We start from the raw sequence: 20,614 nt of genomic DNA, 5'->3' as shown, positions 1-20,614 counted from the left end.
CAAATTAAAACCCCCTATTGACAGCACATAACTGTAATCTCAGACTTAAGATACATAGCAACCCCTTTTTTTCATGGTAAAAATGGCAAAAACAATGTTTTTTATTGTTCTGGACAACCCAAGAAACATTTTTTGGCTAAATGAGCGCTTTTTTAACTAATCTTATTCAGCTGACGGCTGAACATAGGTCGAATAATGTATTTCTAAGTGTTTATTCAGCTTTTAATCAGTCGGTTTTGGAGAACTAAATCAGCTACCTGTTACATTCAGCTTCCTAAATAGCCGAACACGGGCTTAACAAGAAATAACTCAGCCATTTGAACAACGTTTATACATGCTGATCGATTCTGTAGAAGCGATTATTCATTTCTTGTAAAGCTTGTAGAAAAACTCTTTAACAGCCAACAGTAGCTGGCTTATAGTCTATATAAGTACTTATTCAGCTTTATTACAGCTATGATCCAAAATATATAATAGTCTTAATTAGACATTTTTTTTCCTTAGGCGATTCGAACACATCTAAATCTTTTGATGTTTTGCACTTTTGTGCGTATTTTTCATCACTTATTTTTATATTATTGTTAGTGAAAATTACCTTTTTAGTATCCAATTATTTTACTGCCAGTCTCGAATCTCGAACTCATGCTCATGAGGTTCATGGTAGAACGCGGTACCGATTCGTCTATCTTGACATACATGCATACGTATCGATTTAAACCGTATATATGTTTCCAGTTTATTTCATGAACAATTTTACATTGGCTGTACATAAACTGAATTGTAGCTGAACAAGCGCTTCAGCATTTGTATCATATCCCTTGAACACGATAGAACACGTTCTGTCAAAGTGACTGTCCTCAGTAATTGGTCGATTTAATACAAGGCACTGTAGAATTTTGATTAAAAGCTGATTAAACACTTAGAAATACATTATTCGACCTATGTTAAGCCGTCAGCTGAATAAGATTAGTTATAAAAGCGCTTATTTAGCCGAAAAATGTTACTTGGCAAGTATCAAGAAGCGTTTATTCAACCAGTTTGTTTAGTGTTTGATTAATGTTGTCTAATAGCTATTTTTTAAATCGAAATAGCGCTTAACCAGCCAACAATTAAATAATGGCGTGGAGTATTTCACAAGTTTTTTAAACCTGAATTTATTGCTTGTTCAGCTGATAAATCAACCTGAGCGTTGTGGCAATCCGTTTCACCTATATGCAGACTTTATTCAGCTATTTTAAAATTATTAGCTGTTTTATTCAGCCCAAATGTTTGTTGGGAATGATATATAATGTAAAAATGATGTATTTGCAATGAAAACCATAGTTAAATTATGGTAAAACCACAGACTAACAGACATAACACGTCGAACAAATTTTCAATAAAATCATCGTTTGGATGATTCCAGTACTTTACGTTAGTAACACTAGCACCACAGACTAACAGACATAACACGTCGAACAAATTTTCAATAAAATCATCGTTTGGATGATTCCAGTACTTTACGTTAGTAACACTAGCACCATCTGCTGTCGTGTTCGCGCTGCGTCATGTATTTCGACATCAGCGCCAGCGTTACTGCATGTGTGAAATGGGGAACTACAAAATATGTATGAGATTGCATGACAGTGCCCCAGACGGAGTTTTCGCGCGATGACTGTTATTCGATTGAAAATTTGAAATGAACGTTTTTTGTGGCGATGGAGCTGGGTCCCAGTGTTACGTCTGTTAGTCTGTGGTAAAACTATGTACAATTACAGCAACTTTTGAGGTTTTTTTTGATGTTATTTTTTTCGGGATGTTTTCTACAGGTACCACCTTTTACTCACCCGAAGAATCATAACCAAATTACTACTGTACTTTAGATCCATATTTATCATATTTACTTTTACGTTTAATCTAGCTAAACTGTAATTTAGCTATGGTCCCGTACCGGCTATCAGTAATTTAGTTATGGTACCGTATTAGCTTCGCAGCGGTTTGGCGGATTTTACTAATGACAGTTTGACGTGAAAATTTTTGACACATCGACTTGCTCGTCGATTTCCAGCAAACATTCATTTACTGTTTTGCGTTCAGCAAATAATTTTGCTGTATTTTCGTGAATCATTGAATCGATTACTGGTTTTCAGTGAATTTATCAATTCAATACTGGGGTTACAGTAAAAATAAAATTGCTGGATGAAATTCAGTAAATTTTGGAACTGAAATACAGCAATATTCTGGGAAAATTGCTGTGAACCAGCAAACAAGCAATTTGCTGCCACGCTTTCAGCAAAGTGTTCTGCTTGACCATAAAGAGACATTTTGGTGGGAAAGCTCCTTCATTGTTTTGCTAAATATTTATTCATTCAAAGGCCAGAGTTTGTTCTAAAATTTTTTTTTTAACAAAACGATGAAACCACATGGCAGCCCTGCGAAATTAGTACAAAAATTTTGACAATTCTCCGCAGCGGCTTTCCTTTGTTGACGTGCAATTCTTGTGCAGGTATTTCGCTGATTGCATGGGTTGAGTTGTGCAGCCACACGTTTGGCATTACCGTTCAAAATTCGTGTTAAAGTTCATGTTTTCTTTGTGCATTTTCACCGCAACCAACAACGATTGTAGAATTCCGATTGAAGCTACCACTGTCAGCCGATAGCCATGAGTACTATACTGGAAAAGATCGCCCAAATTGAGGCTGAGGTAAGTGAAAAAAAGTGGACCGCTTCTAAGAGGTTATATGAATGATGGTCTTTTTCAGATGGCCCGTACTCAGCGGAACAAGGCCACAGCTGGTCATTTGGGTCTGTTGAAGGCTCGGTTGGCGAAACTTCGACGAGAACTGATCACCCCGAAGGGAGGTGGCGGTGCTTCTGAACAGGGCTTCGAAGTGTCCAAAACTGGTGATGCACGGGTTGGATTTGTTGGGTTTCCCTCCGTAGGTAAATCGACATTGCTGTCCAATCTGGCTGGCGTTTACTCGGAAGTAGCGGCGTACGAGTTTACAACGCTGACAACCGTGCCGGGATGTATCAAGTATAAGGGAGCTAAGATCCAGCTGCTGGATTTGCCCGGTATTATCGAGGGTGCGAAAGATGGCAAGGGTCGCGGTCGGCAGGTCATTGCCGTGGCTAGAACATGTAATCTGATTTTTATGGTGCTAGATGTGTTAAAGCCGCTGACTCACAAGCAAATTTTGGAGCATGAATTGGAAGGCTTCGGATTGCGGCTGAACAAACAACCGCCGAATATTAGTTTCCGCCGGAAGGACAAGGGTGGGGTCAATCTGAATGCGACGGTAGCTCAGTCCGAGCTGGATCTGGATATGGTTAAGTCGATTTTGTCCGAGTATAAGATACACAACGCGGACATCACGCTCAAGTACGACGCCACGACGGACGATCTGATCGATGTGATCGAGGGTAACCGAATCTACATCCCGTGCATTTACCTGCTGAACAAAATTGACCAGATCAGCATCGAGGAACTGGACGTGATCTACAAGATTCCGCACTGTGTACCGATTTCCGCCCACCACCACTGGAACTTCGACGACTTGCTGGAGATGATGTGGAAGTATTTGAAGCTGGTTCGGATGTGTGTTTTGCTATTTTGGTTGCTTATGCTCTTCAAATGTTATTGGAATTTTTTTTTAGCTATACAAAACCCAAGGGACAGCTACCGGATTACAGTTCGCCGATTGTTTTGCATCACGAACATACGACCATCGAGAACTTTTGTAACAAACTGCATCGAACGATTGCCAAGGAGTTTAAATAGTAAGATTGTCTAAATTTGATTTCCCCATGTGAAAGATCAACTACAGTTGAAATTTACCTTTTCAGTGCTCTTGTGTGGGGATCTTCGGTAAAACATCAACCCCAGAAAGTGGGCATCGATCACGTCCTAAATGACGAAGACGTAGTCCAGATCGTAAAGAAAGTGTAAGACGGCGAGTTTTGTAAGTCAGCTAATAATTTTATGATCATTATTTGCTATATATAAAAATGCAATCCCGTTCAACATTCAAGCAATTGAGGAAAAACATGTTAACTACACTGATTGGTATAGACCTTAGCTATTCGTAGTTGTGAAAGCCTTTCTACTCGTCAGCAGCTTCAGTTGTGGAGGACGTTAGTTCCTCCTTTCGTCGTCGTTGGTACAACCCTCGTCGGGATGGCAATCTCCGAATCGGGGATTGCTCGGTTGTCGATGTATCATGCCTGGAAGGGATTGGTGTGGAGCTGCGTTCATACCTCGGAATGGGACGTCGATGATGGAAGCGACTTAGTCGACCTCGTGGCGGAGATACGGTAGTTGTGGTGGTCGTTGTTGCTTCCGGCGTTGTTGTTTCTTCAACAATATCAGTTGTAGTTTCACTGGGCAATTCCGTTGTGGTTTCCGGAAGAGAATTTTCCGTTGTTTCCGGCAAGACGGTCATCACGTTCTCTTCCCCTAGAGTTTCCTCGGCCGGAGAGACGCTTTGAGCCAAAACGACTAACACATTCTCACCCTCTCGTGGTTTAGACGGTTCTGCGGTGAAAACTTGTTGCTGCTGCTGTTGGAAATAGGGTCCTTCGCCGCCAAGGGTTGGATAGTAGGGTCCACAGCAGTGCTGGTAGGTGAACATCGGACACTGGAAGTTAGCGTTCAGGTACTGTTGTTCGTTGAGATTCACGCCTTGACTGTAACAGGTGTTCACCGGGACACAGGGGCACCGTCGCAGCAGAGAACCAGTATCGGAACCGGTTACGGGTGGTAAATTAATAGCAGCGCGCGTACGAGTCACCGTTGATATTAGGAGAAATGTCGCGACCGCAACAGTGCGGAACTGTAACCAGTGCATGCTAAGAAGATAAAAACCTTAATTGTTCGGTTTGATAACTTACAATATTTTAGTTACCTATTAACTTTCTGTACTCTTGCTGGTTTGTAACGAAATCATCTGCAACTACATCGATAACACAGCTTTATATAAATTCGAGGGTTCTTGTTTGCGTCTTACCCTCCCTACCTGTGCTCGAAACTGGGACAGGTTTTGTTTGTCTTTTGTGCTTTTCGGTTTTCGCGGATGATATTGTGATTCAATTCCCGTACCGAACCGGATTTTTAATAGCAGTTTTCACAGTGATGCAGGTGGTGAGGTCGTCGCGAATTTCGTCATTGATCGGCCCTGAGGGAATCTATCAATTGTTTACCGTTCTCCAAACACAAGAATATGTACGTGCATGATAACAAAATCTTCGAATTAGTGAATTCTCCATATCATTAAATTTGGAGGTATTTTTGTGTGTGTCGATTTTCATCCAGTATACAACCTTATAAATAACTTTTTTTTAAAGTTCGATCCCGGTAATTTTATTCGCTATTTTCGATGGCAAAAAAACGGGGAAGTAGCCATCGCGAACGACCTTTTCAAGGAATAGGTTCCACTAGTCAAGACCCAACAAACAATTTTGTTAATTTACAGCTTGCTATACATCCGACAGCAACAGATCAGCAACTTTTGGTTAGTTATTCAAAAAAATTATCTACAATCACAAATTACCTCGCTTGGAGTGAGAAGGGATCAGGGACCTGCCAAAGCCAATACTCTTTGCTGTCGATTGCACTTTGAACCAAGAGAATATTAGGAACCATCCGTTTTATGTGTTCAAGCTCATAAAAAATAACGGTGGAAATAAAAAATAAATTGATTTGCGTTGAAAATGACTCCGCTGCATGTTATTAATTAGCGACTTTGAGCATAAATGATACACTCTTGAAATTGAAGTTGTTATCCCTATACTTTGAAAGTACAGATACGTAGTATTCGATTCTCTTTGAAATATTACTTTTTAGAGATGCGGCGGTATTTTTGACAGCTAAAATTTTGGATACGATAGCTGAATACAACGTTCTGGTAGAGACTGTATTTCCCGTTACATGCGATAACAGCTTTTATAAATTGAATTAGAATTGGAAATGACACGCTTTAAATAGTTGGAAGACTGCGACAGAATCGAGATGTAACATTACTGCAGAGCTGTGTGATGAGTTCGGATTAGGTTCGACCATGGTACATCTCATCAAACCCAGTGGGGTGGAATATTTAAAATGCTCGAGTCTTTCATCGACCATCGCCGATAAGTTTCTTGAACTTGGCAGGTATAAAAATAGTAAGTACGACAAGTAGATTTACCAGTTTTCTACATGACATGGTGGATGGCAGTTACCGAAATGCATAGGAATAAGGATTAAGGACAACACTTTTGTTCTTAATTTAACAAAAGCACTAATGGATAGATTGGCGATTCTAGAATTTGTATTCGAAATGGCAGACAACTGGAGGAATTTAAACCCCATTAGAAGAGAACCTATGTCTTCCTTGGTTAACCAGAAAGGTTATTGCTATAGTCAGCCTTCGGGACGAAAAAAAATTGTAAACATATACGCTATTCAAAACAGCCCACATTGGCTGAATTTACCGACGAGTTACATGTGCGGATGACAAACACCTGTCATTATGATGCAATCATAAACGCATCGAGTAATTTTTTCGAAAAAAAGTATGAAGAATAATGGTATCCTCTAAAACCACTTTGAGGGAAATTTATAACTTATAAATTTATAACTGTGAGGGCTTCAGGCAAGAAATTTCATCTTAGCTCATTCATAAAGCATGTACAAGCCCCGCCTTCGCATTATAATGTATATATTAATGCACGGTACATATCACCTGATAGATGGCTTCAGTGAAAAATTAAGGTAGTACACAGACATCTGTGATGATGGATAACAAACGTTTTTTTTAAACGAAACATTCGAGACAGTCTTTTTTTCTTGAACAGTTTCTGAACCTGCCGTTAAAGCGTAATAAATACTGATGTCTTGAAAGAAAACATGCTGGCAGAAGCAGCAGTACCGTACAGTAAGAGTGTGCGAAATTTCGAGTTTCACGAAATTGGACGAAGTTTATCAAAATTGATTAATAAAGAGTTACAACGTATGAATTCTAAACCAAATTTTTCTGCTGTTATAAACTCCAATCAAGCTCCGAAAATGCTTCCAAACTTTAGGGATCAACTTTTTTTTAAATCTAGAGTTTACTATATTATTCTTAATTTCCGGTATTTTGTTGAAAATTTTACACTCTAAAGAACTCAAAATATCTCTAAGCCTTTTTTTTTTAATATTAATTAATAAAAAAAACTTACTCAAAAGTTATTAATTTTAGTCATTTTTTGAAGAATTTCGAGAAAAATTTCGTTCAGTTTCGAAAACCTCGAAATTTCACACAGTCTTACCGCATAGTCTTACCGTATGTGGGGCAGAGCGACGCTGGTTTCTCGTCGTCTACATATCATCGCAGGGATACACGACTTCTGCTGATGGTGATTAAAAGTTTATCTCATGAATTAAAAAAAAAAACATAAACTACTTGGTTATAAGTTATTTTTATTTCATTTTATCTTCGATATTTACTAAAGCAAAAAAAATGATTCTTTTTGAACTTTAACTTCGTTCTAATTTTTTTTGCCTTTCTCCTAGAAAGGTATAGCAATCACTGGAAAAACCAAAGGTATAAAAGTGCTCCAAAGGGTCGAATCTCGTATATCAATCGACTTAGTTTGACGAGCTGAGCATTTTCTGTATGTGTGTGTGTATGTAACGCTCTCCCAATCTCACTCGATTTTCTCAGAGATGGCTGAACCGATCTTCATGAAATTAATTGCAAATGAGAGGTCTAGTTGCCCCATAGGACCCTATTGAATTTCATTGCAATCGGATTTTTAGTTTAGAGGTTATGTTTAAAAATGTGAAAATCACGAAACATCATTATCTCAGAAAATACTCAACCGATTTTAACAAAATTGGTTTTAAATGGACGAGCTACTTAAAAAACCCTTAACTTTTGAGTTTCATGAAGATTGAACGTGTGGTTCAGAAGTTATTTAAAGAAACGTGTTCTGGAGAGTGTTTAATCTCACTCATGTTTCTCAGAGATGGCTGGACCAATTTCCACAAAATCAGCGTCATTTGCAAGGTCTACTTACCCCATGAGACCCTATTGATTTTTTTTTTGCAATCGGACTATTACTTTGCCTGTTATGTTTAAAAATGTGAAATCCAGCTTTGAAAAGAAACATATTCCGAAGACTACTTAAACTCACTCACTTTTCTCAGAGATGGCTGAACCGATTTCCACGAAATTAGTGTGAAATGAAAGGTCTAGCTGACTCATAACACCCTATTGAATTTCAATGTAATCGGTCTCTTACTTTGACTGTAATGTATCAAAATATGAAAATCACGAAACTTCATTATCTCAGAAAGTACACAACCGATTTGAACAATATTGGTATCAAATGAACGGGCTAGTTAAAGGTTGATTGATGAATTTTATAGTGATTAAACACGTGGTTAAAAAATTGTGAAAAGAAACATGTTCCGATGACTTTTCAAATTCACTCGTTTTCCCAAAAATGGCTGGACTAAATTCAACAATCTTAGTGTCAAATGAAAAGTTTGGCTTTCCTATAGGTTCCCCCGGATTGTCTCTCAAACTCACAAGTAAGAAATTTCATAGCAATTTGATATGTGGTTCAAAAGTTATGAAAAGAAACGAAATTCAAAGACTATTTAAAACTGAAGTTGCTTTGATCAAAACATATGGCCTCAACAAAATTAAAATTTGGTATTGTGCTATTCGTACGTTCCCGGTATTGCTCGTGATTGAAGTGTACGAAATTCAAAGTCATTTCTTTTATTTCGCTATTTCTTCAGCACGAATATTTTACCCCTAATTAATATTTTTTTTAACTTTTTGCCTTTCTCCTAGAAAAGTATAGCAATCACTTGCAAAACCGAAGATATGAAAGTGCTCCAAAGAGCCGGTGTGTGTGTGTGTGTGTGTGTGTGCAGATTTTTATTTTCACTCATCTTTCTCAGAGATGGCTGAACCGATTTTAATGAAACTATATGCAAATGAAAGTTCTAGTTGCCCCATAAGACCGTATTAAATTTCATTGTGATTGGATTTTTATTTTAGAGGTTATATTTAAAAATGTAAAAATCACGAAACATCAATAGCTCAGAAACCACACAATCGATTTCAATAAAATTGGTATTAAATGAACGGGCTATCTTAAAAACCCCTAACTTTTGAATATTATATAGATTGAACATGTGATTCAAAAGTTATGAAAAGAAACGTCTTCTGAAGACTGTTCAATTTCACTCATGTTTCTCAGAGATGGCTGGACCGATTTCCACAAAATCAGTGTCATATGAAAGGTCTAGTTACCCTATAAGACCCTATTGATTTGTTTTTGTAATCGGACTTTTACTTTGCCTGTTATGTTCAAAAATGTGAAATCTAGCTATGGAAAGAAACATTCCGAAGAATACATAAACTCACTCACTTTTCTCAGAGATGGCTGAACCGATTATCACGAAATTAGTGTGAAATGAAAGGTCTAGCTGACTAATATCACCCTATTGAATTTTACTGTAATCGAACTGTAACTTCGTCTGTAATGTACTGAATTGTGAAAATCACGGAACTTTATTATCTCAGAAAGTACACAACCGATCAATAGTATTATCAGATGAACGGGCTAGTTAATGGTTAACTGATGAATTATGATTTACCACGTGGTTTCAAAGTTTGGCTGCCCTATACGTTCCCATTTCATTTGATTATCATCGAACTAAGCAACCGTTATGTATTAAATTGTTAATAAAACAACGAAATTCTATTATCTCAAAGATTACACGACTTATTTGAACATAACTAGTGTCATACGAACGAGACATCTTTCAAACTTACGAATGACAAACTTCATAACAATTTGATATGTGGTTCAAAAGTTATGGAAAGAAAAGAAATTCAAAGGCTATTCAAAACTATACCTGCTTTGATCAATATATGTGGCCACAATATAATTTAAATGTGGTATCGTACTATTTGAATGTTCACGCTCGTATAGCGTATAGCTCGTGATGAATTCGGTATAGCATGTGATTGAATTGTTCGAAATTAAGAGTCATTTCTTTTATTTTGCTATTTCTTGAGCATTTACATTACGTCAACTGTCATATTTTATACTTCTATTACAACATCATTATTTTAAAATCAAAAAAGTGAATACACATTTATTGGATTGATGCGCTCATGTAAATCTATTTTTACAAATAATAAGTTTGAATGAGAAAGGCTGGGTCTGACCGCTAAGTGGATTAATTTAGGTTTTTCTTCATCTATAACTTCGTTCTAATTGATTACTACGATTTTTTGCTGGAACTTGTTGATAATTTTGTTCAACATATCTTCTTCTGTTTCCCTATTAGTGAACCTAAGTAACAGCTTCGAAATTATTTTCAGAGTAAGATTCATATAATAAATTTGATTTAATCAGAATCAAATAAGACAAAACCATTCATTATGATAACTTAAGTATTGTTGGAGTTAGTTTTTGAGGAAATTGAATCAATCCTGATTTAGAAGCATTACGAAAAATTCATAGAATTCTCAAATTATTCATCGACACTTCAACAACAGCGATACGCTTGTGCCTTGTCAAATAAATGTTGTCTGCACAAAATAAAAAAAACACACTACAGGCCATTGGCGTAACTAAAGAAAAATCCTAGGGGAACTAATTTTTAATGCAAAAACGGTAAAGAATGTTCTTTTTTACTTTTTGTATTTCTCGTGGGATCCGATTTCGTCACTGTAGCAGTAGCTGGAGGAAGTCAACAAAAAATTATCGAATATCTGCTGTAATGTTTTCATTCTTTTTCTTTTTTGGGAAATATTTGATTTGTGGTGATATGAACCGAAGTCCATAGTAGAAATCATTTACCGGAATCGGCGAGTCTTTTGATTGCAAATAAACATAAAGAGTAAATGTGTATCCAATCATGTCATTATTTCCAAAAAAAATGTTACCTTGTTGAAGTAGATTCACAAGTATTTTGGTGTGGTCGATAAAAGAAATTATTATTATTTAGAAATTCCCTTTTCAGCGAAGCGTTACTTTGCGTGTGTAAAACATGTAAAATTGCGTTACGTGGGGGTGGATGGGTATTGAAAATTGCCAAATTCCGCGTTATGTAATACTTGAATGGTTCCTAAAAGATGAAACAAAATTCCTGCTTCAAATTCAATCACTATGTTTATGGTTATAAACCGTATAAGAAGAAAAACGTTGTTAGATTGAAAAATCCTCATTATTTAACCACTTTTTTAGTTCCCCGCATATTCTCATCAAAACCTCTGGAAACCACTGACAGTAATCTGGGTTTAGCGATTGCAGAAATCTCTTCGAGACGTGTTTGTGAAGGAACTCAAAATAATTCCGACGGAAATATCGGCAAATCCAGAACCATCGAATTTTGGAGTATATTCGGCCTGGCCTTATTTCGAGTCAATTCTCTTCGTTAAAGATCAGGTGAAGCCTTGTGAAGCTGGTGGTAATATTCATGTCAATGATACTGAAGTGATGGATTTTGTAGAAGATTCCCCACCAACTCAAACATACGATTAGTCAAATGAGGAGGTTTTGGTCGACGATCTTAATTTCAGCAATTTGGAAATATCAAATATATCGTAAAACAAAAAAAAAAACATAAAAAGGCATCCAACAGCAGCTATTTGACATCGAGGCGCAGACATTCTGTGAAAACTGGAATTGGTTGGCGGAATGAAAGTTTTCAAATGTTAACAAACAATTGTATCAATTTTAATAGTTTACATACCATTGGATAGCTAACATATACAAGATTTGTACAATATGATAATTATCCTTACCATTTTCTTATTATTTGGTGAAAATTACGGAACAGTATCAGGATCAAATATCCACCCACATTTTCCATACGATTGGTTCATTTCCCTAACGCAGACATCTAAAACATAGACGAAATGATTTTACCCATTTAGTCATCGGCTAGCAATGCCAGCCAATCGGCATCATATTCATCACTCGACATAAGCGACGTGGAAAGGAAGCAGAGATGCTACCACGTGATTGGTTTTTCCCTAAATCACCCATGTTCTTCATACTAAGTGACGTTATAAAAGGACATTAAGCATGGAGAGAAACTCATTCGCTGGTCGACCGTAAATGTTCGGATTCCCTTAGATCTGTGTCGGACCCAACCAGTGATAATCCAATCCAGATATCATTGGAATACAGCCCGAAATTGGGCGAGACTGGGGATCATTGGAAGCCGTTGAAAGACTTGGAAGCCGTTTGTATACTGCCCCCCATAGTCCCAGGTCACGCCTACGTTTGTGCCCTTTAACTTTTTTCACAATCAATAAAGTTTTTTTTTCACAAAACCATTGAAGTAATTTCGCACAAACACAAATCTCATTGGACCCGCGTCCTGTTAAGCTAAGCTAAATCTTATTGTAACCGCAACCTTGGTTTCTTATTGTTAACTTTATTCATATCCACATTGCCTTCCATAAGAGATCGATGATGACATTATGAAGTATTGCCAAGTCCGGATTTAGAATTGTTGGAGCCCGGGAGCCACATACCTTGGGGAGCCCCGTTTTCAGATGTCAAAATTTCAATATCAAATTTCAGAGTCATACAAAAATATAAATTGAAGGAAGGTTATAGAAGTGTTAATATTATCAAATTCCGGTTATTTTGAACTGTTACGATTTTTTGGATTTTTACTTTTTGTATTTACTTATAAGTCATTAAAATTGAACTTTTGTCACCACATGGCCCGAGGGCCATGTCCCCCTTGCCTTCGCTGTATCAGGGTATACATATTACTTCAACGATCTCATTTTCAAATTATATTCCCGTCAAATCACATATAACAAAAATTAAAGTAGATCATGGGATGTTGCTCTGGTGTAGTCCGATCGCAAAAACGAGTTAGACATCAAAGTGACCACTAATCGTTCACAGGGAAAAATTGGTTCATTATTACAGTTTATCTGGTTTCTTATTAGCCTATTTTGCACCGAATTCAATACTGCACCAAATGTTTTCATGGTCATTGTAGTGTATGAAAAAAACTTGTCCGAATATTTTCGAAGCTCTTGAAAAATTCGGTTATATTCTTCTTCTTTTCTTTTGTTACGAAAGTACAGCAAAATCTCTATGTTTATTAAAAACAGTTTGCCGTGCCGGAAAAGGCAAAAATATCTGCGTTGGTAAAATTCGTATTGCAAACAAAACCGCTACTAAAATCTATTATGACAGTACAATGCGTTCACGAACGCGTTTACCGAAGCTTCAGTATACTATACTGCCCATAATTCAAAAATTGGCTAATATGCCATACGCATTAAATCGAGAAAAACGCATTGGAAAGTTTTTTGTCGGTACAACATATTTTGACTGTTCATGACAACTTTTTTATTGAGTATACCACCCTTCATATATGCTGGAACCTTGCCGTTGAGTTGAAACAGAGAAATATGTAGAAAAATTCCATCCGCCACGTATTTTCAACACAGTAGCCGTTTTTTCAATTATAAATGAAAGGTCAGTTGACAAAACGGTGTGCAATTTGGCTAATATCAAAAACATCATATCAAGAAGACTGGGAACTCTGCCTGAGATTGAGCGACAGTTTTAGCAGCGCAGTCTTTCGAGTAAAAGTGGCACTGACGCATGCTAGTGTGCGTGCTGGCGATGCGAATGCGAGCCGAACGCACAGGTTGGACCACCACATACGCCCACTCTGTCTTCGCAGCGATGCAAACCTCCACCTTTAATAGAGGGAGTGCGCTGTTTGATTTGACGCTTGTCATTTGTATGGGATCGATCCAAAGATGCCAGTCTTCTTGATATGATGTTTTTGCTAATATCCATACGATTAATACGTGAATTATATCGTACTCGTTAATGATGACAATGGTTTTGAATTTAATAAAACAACACGGAAGCACACGTGAGGATGAAAAAGACGACGAGACAGTTGTTACGTGCAGCAATATAATAATATAACGAAAATATTATTATTCATGGTAATCTCACAATCCACTTTCCTATTTTCTCTCATCAAATCCAAAATGAAATCTGAATCTTCTTTTTATTAATATTACTCCTAATCTAAGAGCTAAATATCATTTTTTTTTAATATAAAGATTTCTGACAGAAGGAAACAGTCACACGTTTTGATCATCGGGTTTCGCAGTACAACAAATAAATTCTTGTAGCATCAAAAAAGTCAAATTTGATGCAAGGGCCTTACGATCGCTCACCAGTCGCCAGTAACCACCAAGCTACAACACACTTTCGAAAGTTAGAAGAAACACAGTTCAGTAATAATACACTGGTTCGTGAACATACCACAGGTTCATATTGGATATTGGATATTAGCCGAATTCTCAATTATTTTGGATACTAGCCAAAATTGTTTCACGTTTGCTGCCTTCCCAAATGCATTTTTTGACAATCGGCTTCCATAGGGACCTTGTTTAGGGTGTGTACCATCACGAGAAACTGTTTTCTCGATTTTGGTAAAAATGGCATATTAGCCAATTTTTGAATTATGGGCAGTATAGAAAGCCTCACCCAACGCTTTTGTTAGTACGCTTCTAAGACGCGTAACGCTTCACTTCACACTTTAGTATGTCATCAGCCTTAGGTCGCTCGAAGCTGAGAACATAAAGGTGATGACATTTATAAATCGAAACATGGTCATCAACATCAATCAGCAACACCAATAGAAAGTATTCGCGTCTTGCACGGTTGCACGTAAGAGAAAAAAAAAAGTTATACAGATTTCGGTGTATTAAAATTATTACGTTAATTTTTACGTTTAATCTTCAACAACAGCAACATTGTGGAACAATCTTCAATTCTATTTACAAAGATACGAAAGTTAGACATATGATTTGATAGAAAATTTTGGTGATAACATAAAAATACCGCCTAATCCCATGTAACAACTTTGTATAAGAGAGTTTTCTTCTAAAATATTACTATCAAGCTCTAGATCCAATTTTTTTTTCCCTAAGCTCGTTTCCTATAACGATGTACTTGGTGTCTCCATTGATTCAACAGTGAAAGGAGGCGCACACGGAGCACATGTTTCGGTAGAAAATGACAAAATTTGGTAAAACTTACAGATCTTATAGAACAGTCGTTGATTTGATGCTTTTTAGCAGAAATACCGGTATTATTACACTTTACCGATGGATTGTTGTAAAAACATTACCGAACGATTTTTCTATCAACCGTCATTAAAAGAGAGGTGAAGTTTTTGAATGAAATAATTTAATTGCTATGTGATACGAAACAATATATATATATATATATATATATATATATATATATATATATATATATATATATATATATATATATATATATATATATATATATATATATATATATATATATATATATATATATATATATATATATATATATATATATATATATATATATATATATATATATATCACAAAACATTCATCGCATATAGGACTAACTGGGGCAAATTTTCCAAGGCATGTGGTTTACTGAAAAAAAATCAGTTTCTTTACCGGAAAATGTCGGAGTAAAAAAATCGTCACAATTAGAATATTGGATTCTGCTTCTGAAATTCTGGACCAAGTATGGAAAAAAATCGCATTTAGCTCAATGAACAATTTTCGAAACCATCACTTGACATAAAACTTAACGACCATATCTAACTTTTTCATGCTTCTGTAAGGATACACAAATGAATTCGATATCCATGATACCCTTATTTTATGAATACCATCTTCAAGTTTCTCACTAAATAGCTAAAATATGACAGTTTTTTCCCAGTTAAAAACATTAACTAGTTCTAGGAAAAAATGCCGGGTTGTTTATGTGTCCGCCATTGTGTTTTATTTTTTTTTCTGATATCCAACTTTACCTTCCCTTAAGTTAAGTTAACAGTTTAGTAACCACCCTAAGCTCTCCAGTCTTCTGTGACTGTGACGCAAGCAAGTCACACCCAACACACTCGCACAAATTATGAAAACACGGAAAACACCGTTAGAAGTGTATTTGTGAACTGTGGAACCCGTGAATCAATTGGGACCAGTGTTGGCAGATTGATCAGTTTTATATAGTCAATGTGAAAAATTATTTCTGCTCTATCGTTGAAAAAAATCACTAAACTTTCACTTCAAAAAAACATTGAATACAAGATGAACTATCACAATAATTTTTTATTCGGAATGCATGTGTCGAGTACCCGCATTTCAGTTGAAAATCGTGTCAAATCATTCAAAATAGGCACATTATTGAAATCAGTAACCTTCTCTTAATCTGGCATCGCTTTTAAAATTGACCAATCAGCGTCGACCACATCTTCCGAAGACGTCATCATAGGCGGTGGGCCGATTCTGTTAGTTTTGCTCCATTCGTTTGCTAGCTTTCACGGGTATTTCATCAGCTTTTTACTTCGCTAATTGCGTCGAATGGACAAACACAATGGACAAAGTTTTCTGGTGCAATGGTACATTCCCAAATTGAACCTCCTTCGGAACGGACAGTAGTTGATTCTTTGTGCGAGTAATCCCATCTCTCAAATCGTGGGGAACATGGTTTTTCTTCAGTGCTGAGTGAAGTTGAAAGTAAACAAAGAAGTTTCTCGACGTTCGAAAATAAAATGAGTGCTCCGATTGTAATTACCGTACCCACCAAGTACATCCCGATTAATCTGGCCCCGGCACTGGCACCTCATCCGGTGGTGAAAGTCGAAATGCAATCTTCAGTTTCCTCCAGCTTTGAATCCGATACCGAGGAGTCCTCGATGGAGGAGTTCCTGGTGCGGGGCAAGAAGCGCCGCCTCGACCATCTGACCTGGGAGGAGAAGCTCCAGCGGAAGTAAGTCTTTTTTTTTTATTCCTCTTGAGTGTCATTAAAAATTCTGGAAAATTCCGCCCCATCGTTGATGACGTGGCATGTGTGGGAAATCCCAGTTGTCTTATCGATTGATTATAATAATGTTGTTCCTTATTATTACAGGAAACTGAAGAATCGAGTTGCGGCGCAAACCTCCCGAGACCGTAAGAAGGCCAAAATGGAAGACATGGAACTGACGATTAAACATCAATCGGATCAAATCAATGAACTGCAGACTAAATGTGAAAATCTGCAGCTCGAAAAAGACGCCATCTACAACAAGTATCTTGACCTGGAAAATCGTTTCGAAGAACTGCAGCGGCAGTTTGACGAGCAGAAAAAGCAGCAGCAAAGTTCCGCATTTGCCTCCACCGCCATCAAGTCCGAACCGGACTGTGACGTAACCTCACGCAGTGTTGGTTGTGTTTCCACCCTAACTGGATCAGCAGCATCCAATATGCTCCCTCTGCAGCAGGGATCTTACCTACCGGAAACACAGACGACAGTGGGTCAGGAACGTTCGGCACCGGAAATGGCCTCCAGCGACAAAATAGCCTCGCTCTGGAGGATCATTGCTCTTTGCCTGCTCTACAGGACATGCTCGAAGAATTCGATGTGTCCAAGCTCGAAGAGCTCGCCGAAAGCTTGCTGGCCAACGTCACCAGCGAACTGGAAGACGCTGTTCGAGGAGGCAGCCCGGCAGATGCCGAAGATGCAAGCACCGGCAGCCGAGTGTCTGGATCAGTGGTGGGGACCGCACCAGAACAGCTGGAACCCAGCGAAGAAACTGATTCGGGAAGCAGTCTAATTTTGACCACGCATAATTACTCCAAGTCTCCCTTTCACGTGGAGAAAATTTCAACACAAAACGAACAGCAGTCTGACCAGGACCAGCAATCAACGATGGTTTTTGGAACCTACGACAACGAAACAAACTGCATCACTATTATTCTCAACGATGACGAACTCGCACTCGAGGAGGAAATCATCTGCGAGGAAGAAGCGTCCACAGAACCGGAAGTCTCAGAGGAGCAGCAGGACTTCAAAATGAAGCCAGAACCCCTACAGGAGCTGTTGTCGCCTATTCCGAGTATCTGCTCCGATTACTCTTCCCAGCCGGCAGTGCGGCTCGAAGATGAATTGGCCTTCAAAAGTCCCCTGACACCGGGTTCATTCATTTCGGACGGTGGCTACGAATCACTCGGATCACCGACCGGCTCGAGTGACTACAGTATGACTGCACTGGATGATTTTTGGAATTTAGATCTGTTTCCCATTCTGAATTAGGCGATACCTCGTTCGGAAAGAGAGCTAACGGAACCCAGTTTTAAGCCCTGTAAATATTGATGAGACTTTCCTAATAGGTGATGAGGAGGAAAAATGTACAAAGTTTGTTTTTAGTTTGCTAGTGTTACTTTTGTACCGTAATTAGGTTATCGTTAGACTGCTGTAAATAATAGGTTTGTTTATTTTTTCGACACCGTAGACCACATAATGCATAAGATTCTCTCTAGTATTGTAGGACTCAAGCGGCACTGCAGCAGAGCTGCGTGTATGTGTGTTTTAATGCAATCTAGCTTCACAATTATTTCGTGCACAAACATTTAACTAAGTAAGGCTTGTTACTACTTATTTCATTTCCACTGAAACCACTTCATAGTGCGAAAGGATTTACTTGGAGTAAAAATGTAATAAAAAAAATGTCACCCACAAAAATTGTTTTTTATTAAATAGTTGTTCGGTGTTTTGAAGAAAATCTGGTAAACTTGGAATTTTTGGAAAATCGGGTTTAGCTGGGAAAACAGGAAGTAAGCGAATTCGAATTTTTCGTGAAAATCCATTGTCTTTCTCTTAGTTTTTCGCGCATAAACTAAAAAATGCCGCTTTCTGGTTTCTGCAGAGCAGCAGGACGTGTAGAAATAAGGAAAATTAGAGTTTGAAACCATTTTGATATCAACTTTTCGTTTCCTAATCAAACAACATGCTACTGCTTGTTTTAACGTTTATTCTCCCCTACAAAACTTATTCCTTGCTCTTCAATCTCGTCACGATGGTCAACGAAACCGGTGCCGTGAAGGTTTCGATCAGATCGGACGTGACGCGTTCCGTGATCTGCCGCAGTTTACCGTTACTTTCGCCGCAAACCAACCGTTCGAGGCGCGCATTCGGACAGGTTACCACGGCACTAGCGTAGATCCGTCCCCGGATGTTTTCGTAGAATTCCAGCTCGGTCTGCAGCAAGTACGGTATTTCCTGGGGTAGATAATCCAGTAGCCGTGCTTGGACGCTCTGCACTATTAGATTTTCTGGTGTTTGATCGGTGTTTTCCGTTGCCAGGTGCTCCCACGTGCCGGGTTGTGCGTGCGAGTAGATAAAGTTCATCACCTCTTTCAACCCATCGCCGGTGATGGCTGACACCATGAAAACTTCCGTAAAATGTGACCATCCTGTCTGCTCCTTAGACAACTCACGCTCGCGTTTACTGTCGGTCTCTTGAGCTAAGCTTTTCCTTTTCTTGACGTGATAATTTTTAATGTTTTCCATCTGGTTATTGGTAATGTTACGCACTATATCCAACAGAACCCGCTTCGATTTCAGCGTGTCGACTTTGTTCAGCACGAGAAAGCTAGGGATGTGAGCGTATTGGCGCAGCACTTCCAGAAGGATGGGGTTCAGACTATTTCTGGTCCAGCTGTTTGAAACATCGTGAACCACTCCCACGAGGTTGCTGTTCTGTATAGCATGCCGACAGGCCGAGACGAATTCCGAGTCTAGCTGATGGCGCTTCCGTTCACGTTCACCAACCAAACCGGGAGTGTCGAACAGAATCATCTGCGAGTTGGCTCGGTTTTGAATAGCTTTGGCCGCTTTCCGGGTCGTGTGGACTTTCATCGACGTTGGACATACCTAAGGTGAAGTGATTGTGTTATTAACATCAACAAGATGATAATTTTCAGCCCAAAATCTTACCCGATGGTTTATTAAATGATTTATTAGGGTACTCTTCCCGGCATTGGGAATGCCAATGATTGCCACCTTGATGAGCTTTTCCGATTTTTGCTGGTTGGAGCGATTTTTGTCGAGAACGGAACTAGCCGGGTCGGATTTATTTTCTTCCACATTTTCTGACACACTGGCGCTGAAACATCTGTTCCAACGGGACACGCTGTGAGTACTCACTCTCCGGACCAGTAGTATTATAGTTTGATTCAGCATTATATTGAATTATCAGGATTTTCATCAATTTTATTAAACTTCAGCATGGCCAATCGTAAAAAAATTGTTTTGAACTCTTGTTTTGTTATGTCATTAGCAGAGCTGCCAGTTTATAACACACGAAACAAGGTTCTCCAAACCAAAGTAAATTAACTAGAAGGTATGCAGAATCGCTGTTTATCCGTTTATTTTATTTGAATTCAGGGACTGTTTTGCTGTAAGAACAGTAAACGGACAATGTTTTTTATTGTAACCATAAAAACACGGTATTTTTACTGTAAGCTTGCAAACGATTGTTGTCATTACCATGTTTTAACCACCGACAATAATTTTACCATGAAAAACATCGTCAGTTCCTTCTAAATGTATGGGAAAAATGCCTGAAAAATGCTGTTAAGATATAACGACCCCTCTTTTTCATGGTAAAAATGGCAAAAACGATGTTTTTTATTGTTCTGGACAATGATATTTAAAGTAAACTTGATGTATTTACAATGAAAAACATAGTTAAATCATGGTATAACTATGTACAATTACAGCAACTTTTAAGGTTTTTTTAATGTTATTTTTT

At 38.0% G+C, this 20,614-nt stretch overlaps 4 protein-coding genes across 4 annotated transcripts; 2 read left to right on the top strand and 2 right to left on the bottom strand.

The window, feature by feature from the left end:
- The first annotated feature begins 2,452 nt into the window (after window positions 1-2,452).
- Window positions 2,453-4,033, top strand: LOC129725910 (GTP-binding protein 128up). Its single transcript, XM_055682341.1, has 4 exons — window positions 2,453-2,683; window positions 2,742-3,577; window positions 3,637-3,759; window positions 3,826-4,033. Exons 1-4 carry the CDS (start codon window positions 2,642-2,644, stop codon window positions 3,926-3,928), a joined length of 1,104 nt encoding a protein of 367 aa, XP_055538316.1. The 5' UTR covers window positions 2,453-2,641; the 3' UTR covers window positions 3,929-4,033.
- On the bottom strand, window positions 3,938-5,390 carry LOC129725911 (uncharacterized). The gene is made up of 2 exons (XM_055682342.1): window positions 4,884-5,390; window positions 3,938-4,827 (listed from the first exon to the last, which is right to left on the bottom strand). The coding sequence occupies exon 2, from the start codon at window positions 4,824-4,826 to the stop codon at window positions 4,083-4,085; it is 744 nt and encodes a 247-aa protein (XP_055538317.1). The 5' UTR covers window position 4,827; window positions 4,884-5,390; the 3' UTR covers window positions 3,938-4,082.
- A 10,898-nt stretch (window positions 5,391-16,288) lies between these two features.
- LOC129720603 (uncharacterized) lies at window positions 16,289-18,537 on the top strand. The gene is made up of 3 exons (XM_055672091.1): window positions 16,289-16,809; window positions 16,951-17,380; window positions 17,413-18,537. Exons 1-3 carry the CDS (start codon window positions 16,592-16,594, stop codon window positions 18,112-18,114), a joined length of 1,350 nt encoding a protein of 449 aa, XP_055528066.1. The 5' UTR covers window positions 16,289-16,591; the 3' UTR covers window positions 18,115-18,537.
- A 278-nt stretch (window positions 18,538-18,815) lies between these two features.
- Window positions 18,816-20,152, bottom strand: LOC129725909 (GTPase Era, mitochondrial). The gene is made up of 2 exons (XM_055682339.1): window positions 19,798-20,152; window positions 18,816-19,734 (listed from the first exon to the last, which is right to left on the bottom strand). The coding sequence occupies exons 1-2, from the start codon at window positions 20,041-20,043 to the stop codon at window positions 18,850-18,852; spliced, it is 1,131 nt and encodes a 376-aa protein (XP_055538314.1). The 5' UTR covers window positions 20,044-20,152; the 3' UTR covers window positions 18,816-18,849.
- Between the last annotated feature and the right edge of the window lie 462 nt (window positions 20,153-20,614).

This window comes from Wyeomyia smithii, chromosome 2 (genome assembly GCF_029784165.1).
Source record: "Wyeomyia smithii strain HCP4-BCI-WySm-NY-G18 chromosome 2, ASM2978416v1, whole genome shotgun sequence".
Lineage (NCBI taxonomy): Eukaryota > Metazoa > Arthropoda > Insecta > Diptera > Culicidae > Wyeomyia > Wyeomyia smithii.
This window is presented reverse-complemented; position numbering and strand designations above follow the sequence as displayed.